At 44.6% G+C, this 12,543-nt stretch overlaps 1 protein-coding gene and 1 long non-coding RNA gene across 4 annotated transcripts in view; both read left to right on the top strand.

Moving 5' to 3' along the window:
• Nucleotides 1–12,543, top strand: part of phf21b (PHD finger protein 21B) — a 45,810-nt gene that overhangs the window by 17,211 nt on the left and 16,056 nt on the right. For 2 of the 3 annotated variants that reach the window (XM_069519925.1, XM_069519924.1), the window contains exon 2: nt 4,585–4,629. In XM_069519925.1, the coding sequence (XP_069376026.1) occupies nt 4,585–4,629 (45 nt within the window). Of the gene's footprint in view, nt 1–4,584; nt 4,630–8,322; nt 8,345–12,543 lie in introns of those variants that run through there. The other variant, XM_069519926.1, reaches the window with a different exon arrangement.
• Nucleotides 6,177–6,777, top strand: LOC138406779 (uncharacterized). Its single transcript, XR_011240154.1, has 2 exons — nt 6,177–6,278; nt 6,494–6,777. It is a non-coding gene; the product is annotated as an uncharacterized lncRNA (long non-coding RNA).

Genomic DNA, 12,543 nt, shown 5'->3' with positions numbered 1-12,543 from the left:
TCCGTCTCTGTGACAGGAAATCTACATCATTGTGGTTTTCTTCACCCCAGATTATGGGATGTCAGAACTTTATCTGCTGAAACTCTGTTTATTTCTCCACTAATTGGAGATCTGACCTTTTGACGTGTTTTTCTGTCTCGGTGTTACGTCAAGTAAACGTTTAAGATCTGGCTGAATTTAGAAACGCTGCTGCTGCCGCGTGCGACCGAGGAGACGCTTCCTGTGTGAACACGGTTAAAAGGTTTCAGGCTGCAAACAAGAAAATCTGTCGCACAAAGAAAAGGAGAGAGACGAGTGTTCACTGTGAAAATTGGAACCTGTGGATGATTTACTGGAACATTACACTGAGCCGATCAAAGCCTGAGGAGTTATTCTTATTATACAAGTGAACGTGGGGAACAAAGAGCTGATTTAACTGAGAAATCTTCTCCCACAGAGAAAAGACGAGACTCAGGATGAACGTGTACATTTATGTATATTCATATATATTTATATATGTGGACTTTGATCAAATATTCACCTGGAAACTCTCAAAGACGCTGATTCCAGGAACTGTTTGTTTTTCTCTGAAGTACTTTTGTTGTTCCCGTCGAGAGCAGACGAACCTTTCGGGTTCTTCACCTCAGAATCAAAGAGCCGGTGGAGCCGAGTGTCTTCCAGGCAGAGACGTTCTGCAGAGGAGATAAAGAGTTTCTGGAAATCACTTCATCCTGTGAAGGTAGATTGTGGAGGACGAGAGCGTGAGGCTGAGAAAACAAGGACAGTTTGTCAATGAAGTGAGAATCACAGACGTGGAGCTGCTGCTCATGAATCTCATCAACTGTGAAACCACAGAGGAGTGAATCTCTGCAGCTGCTGGATGTTTGTCAGGGATCTTAGTGTGGAAAGATGCTGCTGGGTCAGAAGTAAAGATGGAGGACATCAGATGTTTACCTGTAAAACATCATCAGAAAACAAAGTCACCTGACTCTTCAACCAGTATTTACATTATTGATCAATCTGTCAGTCGCTCCGGATCCATTGGTTCATCTATAAAATGTGAGCTTTAGTTCACGTTTTGTTTTATTTCACCGAGAGTCAAAGTCTGTGAGATGCAGAGGATGAACCGCCATGAAGCTGGAACCAGAGAACGTTAAAGATCTATCAGTCGTCAGATGAGACGGATTCTTTTACTTTATTTGATTTATCGATGAACAGAATCTAATTGATCTAATTTACTCTGTGAAATGATGCAACTCTAAAATCAGAGGAGGAGACACGACGAGTCTCTGAGAAGAGGCGGCAGCATCAGAGGTGTTTCCTCGGGCAGCGGGGGTTTCCCTCTGTGACGCTCGTCTGCGTCTGTCGAGGACATAAACAACGTCCGTCTCACAAGAGGAGCAGCAGCAGAGACGATCTCATTTACCTGCGTCTAATGAAAAGCCAGTTTGTTGGAGGAAATGATGGAGTGAGACGCTCTGGGTTCAGACTAGAAATAAAACAGAGTGAGAGGCCGCAGCTCCGCAACCTGGCGTCCGAGAGGACGAGCACAGCGAGCGGAGCGTCACAGAGAGAAACAGACGAGCAACCAGACAGAAGTGCATTTCTCTGGTTTTATTTTTCTGCTGGTCGTTAACCAACAACAATAAAATATTATTCGCCACAAAAAAAGATTTTTCTGATTTTAAAAACTGAGCTGGTGAAACTAAGATAATTACGAATGAGCTTTTTGATAAAGCTTCCCCCGGGATGAATAACTGTTTACATGTTTCTGTAACAAATCATTTGTTAAAAATAACTCACACACATCTGTACAGCTCAGTTCAATTATTTATTGACCATTAAACCCATGAGGGGTCGTAAACCCCTCTGTGAACGCTCTGTTATTAAGAACCAGCTGCTGTCGGAGAATCCTGCTGCTGAGAAGAAAAATGTATTTTCTGTAAAAAGTGCCGAGCAGCTGGTGAATGGAGCTTCCAGGAGCTTCCTTTAATTAACATGTAGAAACAGTGTCCACAGGCGTCCTCCGCGATGCTGCTACACTCGCTAAGTGACTCTTTCTCCTGCTGGAGCTGTGAAGATGTGAGGGACACACCTCTAATTGAACGCTGGCATGTCGGAGCATGTTTCAGCCGCCGTCACTGTGGGGACCACACGACTCCTCCTCCTCGCTGGGCCTCCGCTTCAGCATCGTCACCTCCTGACACCTCCTCACAGTCAACGTCTCTTATTCCTCTCCATTAAAAAAAAAATATATATATATTATTTCTGGATATTCGTTATCCTCAGAAGCTGAATCTGAAAGTTTGTAGTTCAGTCATCAAGCCACAATTTCACCTCCACTAAACTTTTAATCATGGATTTGTTGTTAGCAACATTTTCCGGCTCCCCTCGTTCTCCTGCTGCCGTCCTCAGTCAAAACACATCCACGACATTTGACTCTCTCTGTAGATATTCTCAGTTCCAGGAGGACGAACCATTTCTATTTTGAACATGTGATCATCATCTTCTGTAAGAAAATGACACTAAATCGAATATAAGTATAAATATAAGTATGAATATAAGTATAAATATAAGTATGTATATAAGTATATATATAAGTATATTCATTCCCTGGACACCACACAGTGTTCCTTGTTTGTCAAGAGTTAGATTTGGGATTGTTCTGCATCGTACGGCGCAGCGTTGGGAGGAAGCGATGGCGGCCGCTGGGCAGGTGGTGGTCGTTTCCCATGAGTCTCCACGGCTGCAGGTTCTGAGAGATGAAGCCGGTAAAACTAACAACAGCAGAAATCTTCCTGACGAGAAAACAGACGCAGGCTGTTTGTGGATTCTGAACAGATGCTCAGGATGTAAATATTCGGTGGGGGGGGTGGGGGGGGGGGACATTTGTTTTCATTTGGCTGCGTTCAGGTGCTGGAGGGGGCGGGGCCGTGTTGTGTTGTTTGTGTTGTCAGATGTGATTCTGACGTACGAGCTCAGGTCTGGTTGTTGGTGTGGACGCTGCTAAAGAGTCTTTATATCAACTCTTCTACTTTCACTCAGCTCTGCTCACCAAACTTTTAATATGTGAAGTTAGAAAAACTGAGCACACACACACACACACACACACACACACACATACACACACACCCTATACTGCTGCTGTCGTCGTCACAGAGGTCACTTCTTCAGTTATTGGCTGCTGACGAATGAAGTTACACTGAACTGAAAACTAGAAAATCCTCTGCAGCGACACACACACACACACACACACACACACACACACACACACACACACACACACAGAAGTAACAGCCAATGAGTCGACATAGTAAACTGTCAGACTCAGTGTTGCTGATGTAAAACCTTTGTGGGGCAGTAATCTCTCTCTCTCTCTCTATATATATATATATATATATAGAGAGAGAGAGATACAGTATATAATATATATATATATATAGAGAGAGAGAGAGAGAGATACAGTATATAATATATATATATATATATATATATATAGAGAGAGAGAGAGAGAGAGAGAGAGAGATATTATATACATGTATAATATCTCTCTCTCTCTCTGATGTAACTCCGTATGAACACCCGGCGTGTTCAGCTGATTTGGAAACTATCAGCTCTGAGCTTATAAATTTCCCCTGTGTGAAAAGCAATGCATACAGAATGAATCCGCTTGTTTATCTGCCCCACCACACACACACACACACACACACACACACACACACACACACACACACACACACACACACACACACACACACACACACACACACACACACCCTGTCCTGCTGGAGGGAATAAAGAAATAGAGGCTGTGGAGTTTTTCCTCTCCAGATGTTTGAACACATACGTGTCAGATCACAGGTGACAGATAAACACGTCTGCAGCTCGGATGTTGCAGCATGACAGCGTCGCGGTTCCACTGGTTAGGTGCATGCTGGGTAAAGACGAGGAGTGTGAAGTAGATCAGACTGAAGGATGAGAAACTCTGCTGATGATTAAAGAAGAGTGACGTTAAAAAGACTTTTGTTTTAACAGGTTCACTGAACTTTTATCCTGATTGAAGAGCGACTGGTTCCCAACCTAAGGCTCATGGTCCAAAAGATGGCCGCAGCAACATTCTTGTTTGAAATACTGTACCGTGCTTTTATTTTGACAGCCAGGTTTACAGTATAAACAGCCAGTCAGACAGATGAAAGATTTTCTGATGATCAGATTTCTATTGGAACGGTCCTGTGATGGATGTTGAACTCCATGTGTGTGTAGTTGTTGTGCAGAGACTGTGTCGTGTTGTCAAGTCAGAGAAATGAATTGATGCAGAGTTCACATGAAGGTGATTCTGATGTTTTAGGATAAAACCAAAATAAGAAGTGTCTGTTGTGTCTGTTGTTTGTCTCGAGTTCAGCTGTTTGAAGATATCAACATTAAACTGGTTAAAATAAATGTGCAGCTGCAGAACCTCAGTTCAGTCTGAATGTCAGATCTGGGAACAGTTGAAGCGCTGTGACTCGTCAGTTGTGTAACTGATGTGTCCAGTTGTTATTGTTGTCGACTTAAAGATTTGGAACATGTGATTTTCACTCATGTTGTCTTGTTGCTCTTCCACAGAATCAGACGTTGTGTAAAGGCCTGAACGAACTTCAGAATGGACAGGTAAGAGACGCACACCCGCTGTGTTTCATCTGTTCACAAACACACAAACACACAAACACACAAACACACACAGCTCAATGTGTCAGAGTGTCAAACTGTGGAAGATCACGACACGTGTTAGAAACCTAACACGCCCACCCGCTCACTGGGAAGGTTCCAGATGTTTGAGGTCTGAAGAATATAAAAGTTTTCCTTTGGTTTAATGCAGAGACGAGAAGAAGAGACAACATCTGTCCTGTCACATGTCTCAACACATGTTTAATTTATTAGCTGCTGTGTTTCTTCTCTCGTCTGTTTAAAAACCTGTTGAGGAATTTTATTTGAATCGTTTTATTCCTGTCGAGCTGATGAAAGCTTCGCTCTGTGTCGTCGCGTGAACTCAGATAAACACAAGTTATGTTTTGAAGACTCACTGAGTCGTCCTGCAGCAGCACCTTCGTCCGTTTCCTCCCGGAGACGTAATGAGACTGAGAGAGACGAGATCAATCGTGAACGTCTTAATAGGACTGAGTGAAGCTGTGAAATGAATCTCAGGAGACGTTGAACAGCTCGTCAGCGTCGACAGAATCAGCTCGTCTCAGGACGATGAACGTCTCGTTAAGGATCATTACACCACTTGTTGTTGTTTGATTGTAAACAACTCACTGACTTTTGCTCTGATTCTGCTCAGTGTCGTGGTTTTTCTTGGTTTTGTGTCACTTTTAGATTTTTCTTGTCTCATCTTGTCGTCTGCTCGTCTTTACGTCTTTTCCATCTTTGGAATGAACGGTCCCTCGTGTCCCTCCTCCCTGTCTCCGCCCCATCCCTCGTCAGACGAGACTCAGTCTTTGAGATTCCGAGGATCCACCCCGTCGCCGTCCAACTCTCCACCTGCTTTGAGCAAATTAAATATTGACTTCTGGTATCGACCGGTGGATCTGATTTGAAGTGATTGTGGAGAACGAGTCAAACACCTGCATTTTATGAACCAATCAGAGACGATGGACTGAATCAAGAGGACGGAGCAAAGACAGCGATTTTAAAACTTCCATGAATCAAAACCAGAGGAGGTGACGGCAGCTCGTGATGAGATGAGGCCTCACGCTGCCACCAGGTTATCCTCCACCCTCCATCCTCCACCCTCCTCCTCCTCCAACACCCTCCTCCTCCATCCTCCACCCTCCTCCTCCACCCTCCTCCTCCTCCAACACCCTCCTCCTCCTCCAACACCCACACTTCCTCCTCCTCTGGTGGTGGCGAGCAAACTCATCTCTGAGCAGCGGTGCAGAGCTGCCAGCGTCTTTCACTCAGATCCACTCGGTCAATATTTGCTTGTCGGCCTCAAACTAAATACAGCGATATTGAAAGTCGTCACGTGGAGCGAGAAGAAGAAGAAGAAGAAGAAGAAGCAAAATAAAGAGACGGAGCTCCTCCAGAAAAAGATTTAAAGGAAACGTGAGCAGCGTCAGAGTCGAGCTGATTTATCACATTTCACTGGACCAGTCACAGAAATATCACTGTGCTTTATTCATGTGCAGTTAAAAGAGTGGCAGCAGTTCAAACCCCCCTCTGCACTGACTTTCACATGGTACACTCCAGATCCCCCCCCCTGTAAATGGAGTTGGAATCTCCCACTTCCTGTTTGCCAGTGGAGGAGACCCTGCATGAAGGTGAGGGGGGGGGTGAATATAACAAGACACTTTAATACATGTTGGTGAAGTAAAACTTCAGTCTTAAAGGCTCCAGCTGTGTACTCTGTGTATAAGTACAGAGTCCGGTGCTAGCTTAACATGCTACCATATGCTACAGTCATGCTAATGCTACTGATACTGAGGTGGTGCTCCCACAGTGAGCACATGGTGTCATGGCGTTCTCTCTCCACCAGGGGGGCTCTGACGTCATGTCGAGCTTCCTGCTGACGGAGCAGTTGGAGACGACCTGGTTCAAACGAGCAGGAACGTGAATGAGTGCAGACGATATGATGAGCGTGAGCAGCTTCCTGTGGAACCAGAGTCCGCTTTGAAACGGAAGCAGAACCTGGAGTTCCACTCAAACGTTCCTCCTGCACAGTTTGTACTTCCTGTTGCTGTCGTCAGCTGAGGTGCACCAACTATAACTGTCCCTCGCTGTGAGCACATTCAATATCCTGTTCGTCAGGATTAAGATAAATTCTGCTGCCGATGTGGTCTACTAACTGTAGGGGGCGCCGAGGAGTACAAGTGTGTGTGTGTGTGTGTGTGTGTGTGTGTGTGTGTGTGTGTTGGACTCATGTGAACTCAGATGTTTTTTGGCCCCTCCCCCTCTGTGACATCACAACAGAGAGATGTTTCCTCTCTTCCTCAGGCTGTGTGGACCCCCCCCCCCCCCCCCCCCCCCCCCCACACACACACACACACACACACACACACACACACACACATGCACATACTTGTATATACATGCACACATCCATGGATGGGTGGGGGTTGGGCAGGGTCTTTGTCCCCCTGTAGACCCCCCACCCCCACCCCCCCTCCACAGGAAGCTCTCAAATGTCGGATGAGACGCAGCGAAAAATCTGTCGACAGATGTTCAGAGTGAAAGTTTGATGTCATCAAGTGAAAACTGTCGGATGAACATTTCACTGAACTCTTTATATTTGATATCTTTACATCTTATACATGTTTAGATATAAAGTGATTTCACTTCGGAGGAAAACAAACAGAGACGCTGAATTAAAGGAAAAGCCTGAATTAACAACAGGAAACAAACAGGAACACAAGTGATTATTATTTTCTGTTTTTCATCAGTTAAAAATATAAAATCTTTTTTATTCTCCAGACTCAAAGCAGACGTCTTCAATCCAATTTAAAATAAAAGAATTAGATCGTTTCAAAAGATACAACAACCAGAACACGTTGGACTTAATCACTTTGATTATTGAAGTTAGTTTAAATAAGTCTTTGTCTTTTTCATGATTCACTTTAGATTTATTTGCATACGTGTACATTTCCTTCCTTCAATGTAAAATCTTTCTGAAGTTAATTATATTCATCTCTATATGTGTGTTTTTTAATTGACTCAAGGAAAATAAGATATTTAACACTTTATCAAAGTCTCTGATTAAGAAACTTTAACTGTGACGAACGTTTTACAGCTAAAAAGTTTGTTTTATGAAAAAAGTTTCCATGAAATTATCTGTTCATTAGAATTAATTTATTATATTGATTAACTTCAGAGCCTCTGCCACAGTGTGTGTGTGTGTGTGTGTCTGTGTGTGTCTTTGTGTGTGTGTGTATGTGTGTGTGTGTGTGTCTGTGTGTGTCTTTGTGTGTGTGTGTGTCTCTGTGTGTGTGTCTTTGTGTCTCTGTGTGTGTGTGTGTGTGTGTGTCTGTGTGTGTGTGAGTGTCTGTGTGTGTGTGTGAGTGTCTGTGTGTGTCTGTGTGTGTGTGTGTGTGTGTGTGTGTGTGTGTGTGTGTGTGTGTGTCTGTGTGTGTCTTTGTGTGTGTGTGTGTGTGTGTGTGTCTGTTCTTTGTGGCTGCATCTGTCTGAATCTATTGTTCCCTGACGTCCATCTGCTGGCCCCCAGCTAACCTCCCCCTCCGCCACTGAACACCCCCACGCTCCCCCGGCTCCTCCCACTCTCTGAGCGTTCTCCCAGCTGCCCCCCCCCCCTCCGTCAGTGACGTTAGTGTCGTTCTCACTTTAATTTGAGATTAAACCTCAGAGACGACACACACAGGCCTGGTGCTGAGCAGTAAGTTCACTTTTCTTTATGTCAGAGACTGAAAACATCTCAATCAGGACTTTTACTGCTGAACACAATCAATGATTTAAATTCTAATGTAACTTTAAGTCTCCTGCTTGTTTTAGTTTCTACATTTCTAAAAGAATTTCTGCTTTTCTTTGTCTCTTTCATGTTAAACTTAATATTTTATTCAAAAAGTGTTTTTCTAAACAGTTTGTGACAATTTTCATCATTTTCTGACGTTGAGCATCTTGAAGACTTGAATTTAAATGAAGAGAATAAGTTAGAGACTGAGTGATTCTGAAAACAATCCATATCTGCAGCTTTTTTATTTCTGTTTCTGTGTCTGACTTTTGATTCAGTTTTGTGTCGACTCACACAGAACTGAGTTGATGAAATTTGACCGAGGTTGTGATACCTGCAGATGGCGCGGGGCTATAAACGTCTGGTGAACGGCTGCGATGGGTTTAGATTTACGTTTGTGATCGATAGTTCAAACTGACGACAGTGATTATTGATCGAGATGAGACCAGAGAGCAGATCAGGATTCAGCCTCTGATCGTCCGTCTGACTCATCACCTCATACTTTGTTCAGTTGTTAGTTTAGATCGAACTTTACTTCATTTATCTTCTTTTCTAACTGTAAAAGAGAGAATATATTGAAGAAGAGGGAACAAGCTAACGTTGGTGTCAATGTGTGAATGGTTGACACTTATTGACCCGGAACCTTCATCAGTTCATTCATATTTCACAATTATAATGTGATTGAAGGTTTTGTCACATTAATAATCTCCAGGTTTGTGATTCTAAATGAAATGAACGTCTGAATGTTCAACACAGAGTGAACAAGTATGAACTGTGAGTCTTTAGATGATTGAAGGTTGAGACTCAGGATCGTGAAGACTTTAAAACAAGGAGTCAGAGAAACTCCTGCAGGAGAAACCTTCACTCTTCTGTCAGAGAACCGAGCTTCAGCTTCAGTTTTATTCTCCCTCAGTCTTTGACTCTATTTCTCCTCCTGGTTCAGTCGCTGCTTCTGCAGCAAAGATAAAACACTCGTCTCATTTCGCTCAACAGATGTCCGTAATCCCAGCTAATCCAACATGTTAAACGGTTGTTGTCTCTGCGGCGAGCGCAGGGCAGCGACCCAGCACCGGGGGCTTCCCACGGGCCAGTTGGACTGTGTCAGGCGCCCTCTGGTCCCGGTCGAGTGCTCTCAGCTCCGAGACGTTCTGCCAAGTCCGGGCTGAGAGAGTCGAGTGCCGTTTGTGAGGCTGGAAATGTGAGCTGCTGGTTGAGGAGGAGAAGTTCTCTGAATGTTGCTCGACCTTCGATCCACGACATGTTCCAGCATCAGGAAGTCACATCTGCATAGATGGATTTCACGACAATCCACGAGTTCTTCAAAACTCACAAAAGCAAAATTCACTGATTGGACATTTCTGAAAATAATGTTTGATCAGTTAAATCAGTTAAAATTCTGTGGTTGCATCGTTTCTGATCTTAAATAAAACCACAGGTTTAAACTCGTGCAGTCGTACGACAACAACAGAAACGTGCAGCTGATGAATCCGTTTGTTAATGTGGTCGTTTAAAAATCAGCTCCTTAAATAACCTTTGAGTTTCTCCGTTTATGAACTCACACGTTGACGCTTCAGTGTGAGCGAGCTCCCGGTGGCCGAGCTGCTCACACTGACACTAACCAGCCTTTTAATCAGCACCAATAATGTCCACTGCTGCTCTCGCCGCCGTCTTTCATGACCCTATTATCAGCGATTAGAGGAGCAGAGTGATCAGCGGACGCAGCTGCGGCGCCATCACTTCTCCTCGACTCTACACTTAATATAGACTTTGACCTTTTGACGCTTTGTGATTGTCGCTGTCGCAGCCGGTCAATATCCTCTCTCTGAAGGTGTGCGAGCTCGTGGCAGATGTCTTCATTACGGCCTCGAGACACATTCCTCTCCGTGACGTCCAGATCGTTTTCATTTCACTGATCTGATTAACTGATAACTCTTAACCCTTCAGAGGACGGAGAGCGAAGTGAAAACCTTCAGGTGATTCACTGAGATGGAGGAGAAACCACAGGAAACAGGAAGCAGCAGCGTGCGTCTGCATCTGTCCAACAGGAAACTTAAATATACTTTCAGTATAAAAGCATCAGCGGAGTCACCTGCTGGGCGATGGGAAGCTCTGAAAGGAGCGTGATGCACATACACACGAAGACGTTGCCCTGACAACAACAACGCTGAGCTTTTATCAAAACCAGGGCCGAGCGGCGAAGCTCTAACGAACCCCGGGAGGATTCAAACCTCAAATCAAACTTCACTCGCTTGGTTTTCCTCTTGTTGTTTTCATTGACACACCGACTCTCCCGCCGTGCGCACCGCCGCTGTGATCAAGTGACACGTCGCTATGGCAACATTTCTCCACACGCTCGTGAAGCTGCACACGGTGGAGTGAAGACGGACAGATCACAGACACGGAGCAAACTGATGCAGTTCAATCTAACGCAGAGGAGGCGGCCCCGGCCACCAGCTCTCCGAAACAAGGAGTTTCCAAACTTTACAACTGAACCTTTGTCGACCTCAGTCCATGTGTGTGGCGCCGCCGCTCCGTCCCTTCTGAAAACCCAGTCAACACTGACTGATGGTGTAAATGTGAGGCCTGGAAACCTGTGGCGGTGACATCGGCTCAGAAACAGTTCTGTCTGTTTTTAAATTCAGCCGGTGAAACGTCTTCAGGGCTCTTTGCTGAGAAGTTAATTGAGATGAAAAACAAACTGATGCTGTGAGTTCCTGAGAGAACCTGAAGGCAGCACGTCGTCAGAAAAACAAAGTGATTAGTGTCGACGGCTGCGATCGATTGAAGACACGTCGTCACCGAATCTGTTTCTGTGATTAAAGCTTCTGTCTCGTTTCACAAGTCGACTCAGGAAACAGCTCCAAACATTCCTTCAAACTTTCTGTTGAAAGTTATTTTCTGTTTCCATCAAAGTGAATTTCCCAGTTTGAGAATCTGTTTGAAGTTAAACATCTGAAATACTTAATTACTAATTGATCCATTAATCAATTCATCGATTGATTGTCTCTGCACTGTGTGTGTGTGTGTGTGTGTGTGTGTGTGTGTGTGTGTGTGTGTCACATTCCGGTGAACATGAGGGAGATGAAGCCCAGGGCGTGTTTGATTTGCATTTAAATGGATTTATTGTCCGCTGCTGGTGTGACGGGCGGAGACTGACCACATGATCACATCCTGTGCAGCGTGAACAGAACGTCACAGTTTGACTAAACGCCTCCTCGTGTTTGTGATGCAGCTGAATAACCACATACATATATATATATATATATATATATATATATATAGATATAAACATGTCTCTACTTCCTCCTTTTGTATAAACATGAAGCCAACACATGTGGACATGTGTGTCGCCATCTTGTGCTGGAGTCAGTGATCGTGGAGGTAAATGACATCATATTCATTAGATGTTAATAAGTGAAAACTAAGAATATTAAGTCTAGAACTTAATGTCAGAATTTATCATCAGTGATTTTGGATCAAACCTTGAGCTCATGAAATAATTTTTATGGCGTAAGTTTGACTTTTTCCCGTTTCCTGTTGACGAAGCTTGTCCGTCTCTGAGCGTTGTCTCTCTGCTCTTTTGAAATGTGTCTCAATGGGAGTGAAGTGGTTTAAATTCACATTTGTCTCCCTCAGAGTTTTGTCTCCTGAGCAGCGAGAAGTGATTTTTATTCTGTTTCCACCTGCTTCAATATTTAACCACAGGCTGACGTCTTTCAGCTCAGGGACTAAAACATTCATCAGTTCAAACCTAATCTGACTTTAAGAGACTTGTCTCTGTCCTCTGGTCGAGCGTCCTGCTGCAGACTCACGATGAGACGGTCCAGCGCTGGACGAACCTGCTCTGCTTCACAATTACATCCTGAGCCGGAGGGGGAGCGCAGGGTCTGTCACATTTACACACACGACAGCGGGTCAAGATATTCTTTGTCTCAGGGGGACAGACGCTCGGCGAATCCTGTGCTGGGTCTTGGCCACCGGTCTCACCGCTGCCCGAACCCACGCTGTGTTTCCTGGCTGCAGCTCCACCTCCACATGTGGAGCAGCAGGGGCCTCTGTCTCTGTGACGCCCCCTGCTGCCAAACTGTGGGCCGGGGGCCAGACTGTGTCCTGTGTGCCCCTGC

The sequence above is a fragment of the Paralichthys olivaceus genome, chromosome 23, assembly GCF_024713975.1.
Source record: "Paralichthys olivaceus isolate ysfri-2021 chromosome 23, ASM2471397v2, whole genome shotgun sequence".
In the NCBI taxonomy this organism is placed as follows: Eukaryota; Metazoa; Chordata; class Actinopteri; order Pleuronectiformes; family Paralichthyidae; genus Paralichthys; species Paralichthys olivaceus.
Note: the sequence above shows the minus strand (reverse complement) of the source record. Positions and strands in the feature narration are given on the sequence as shown.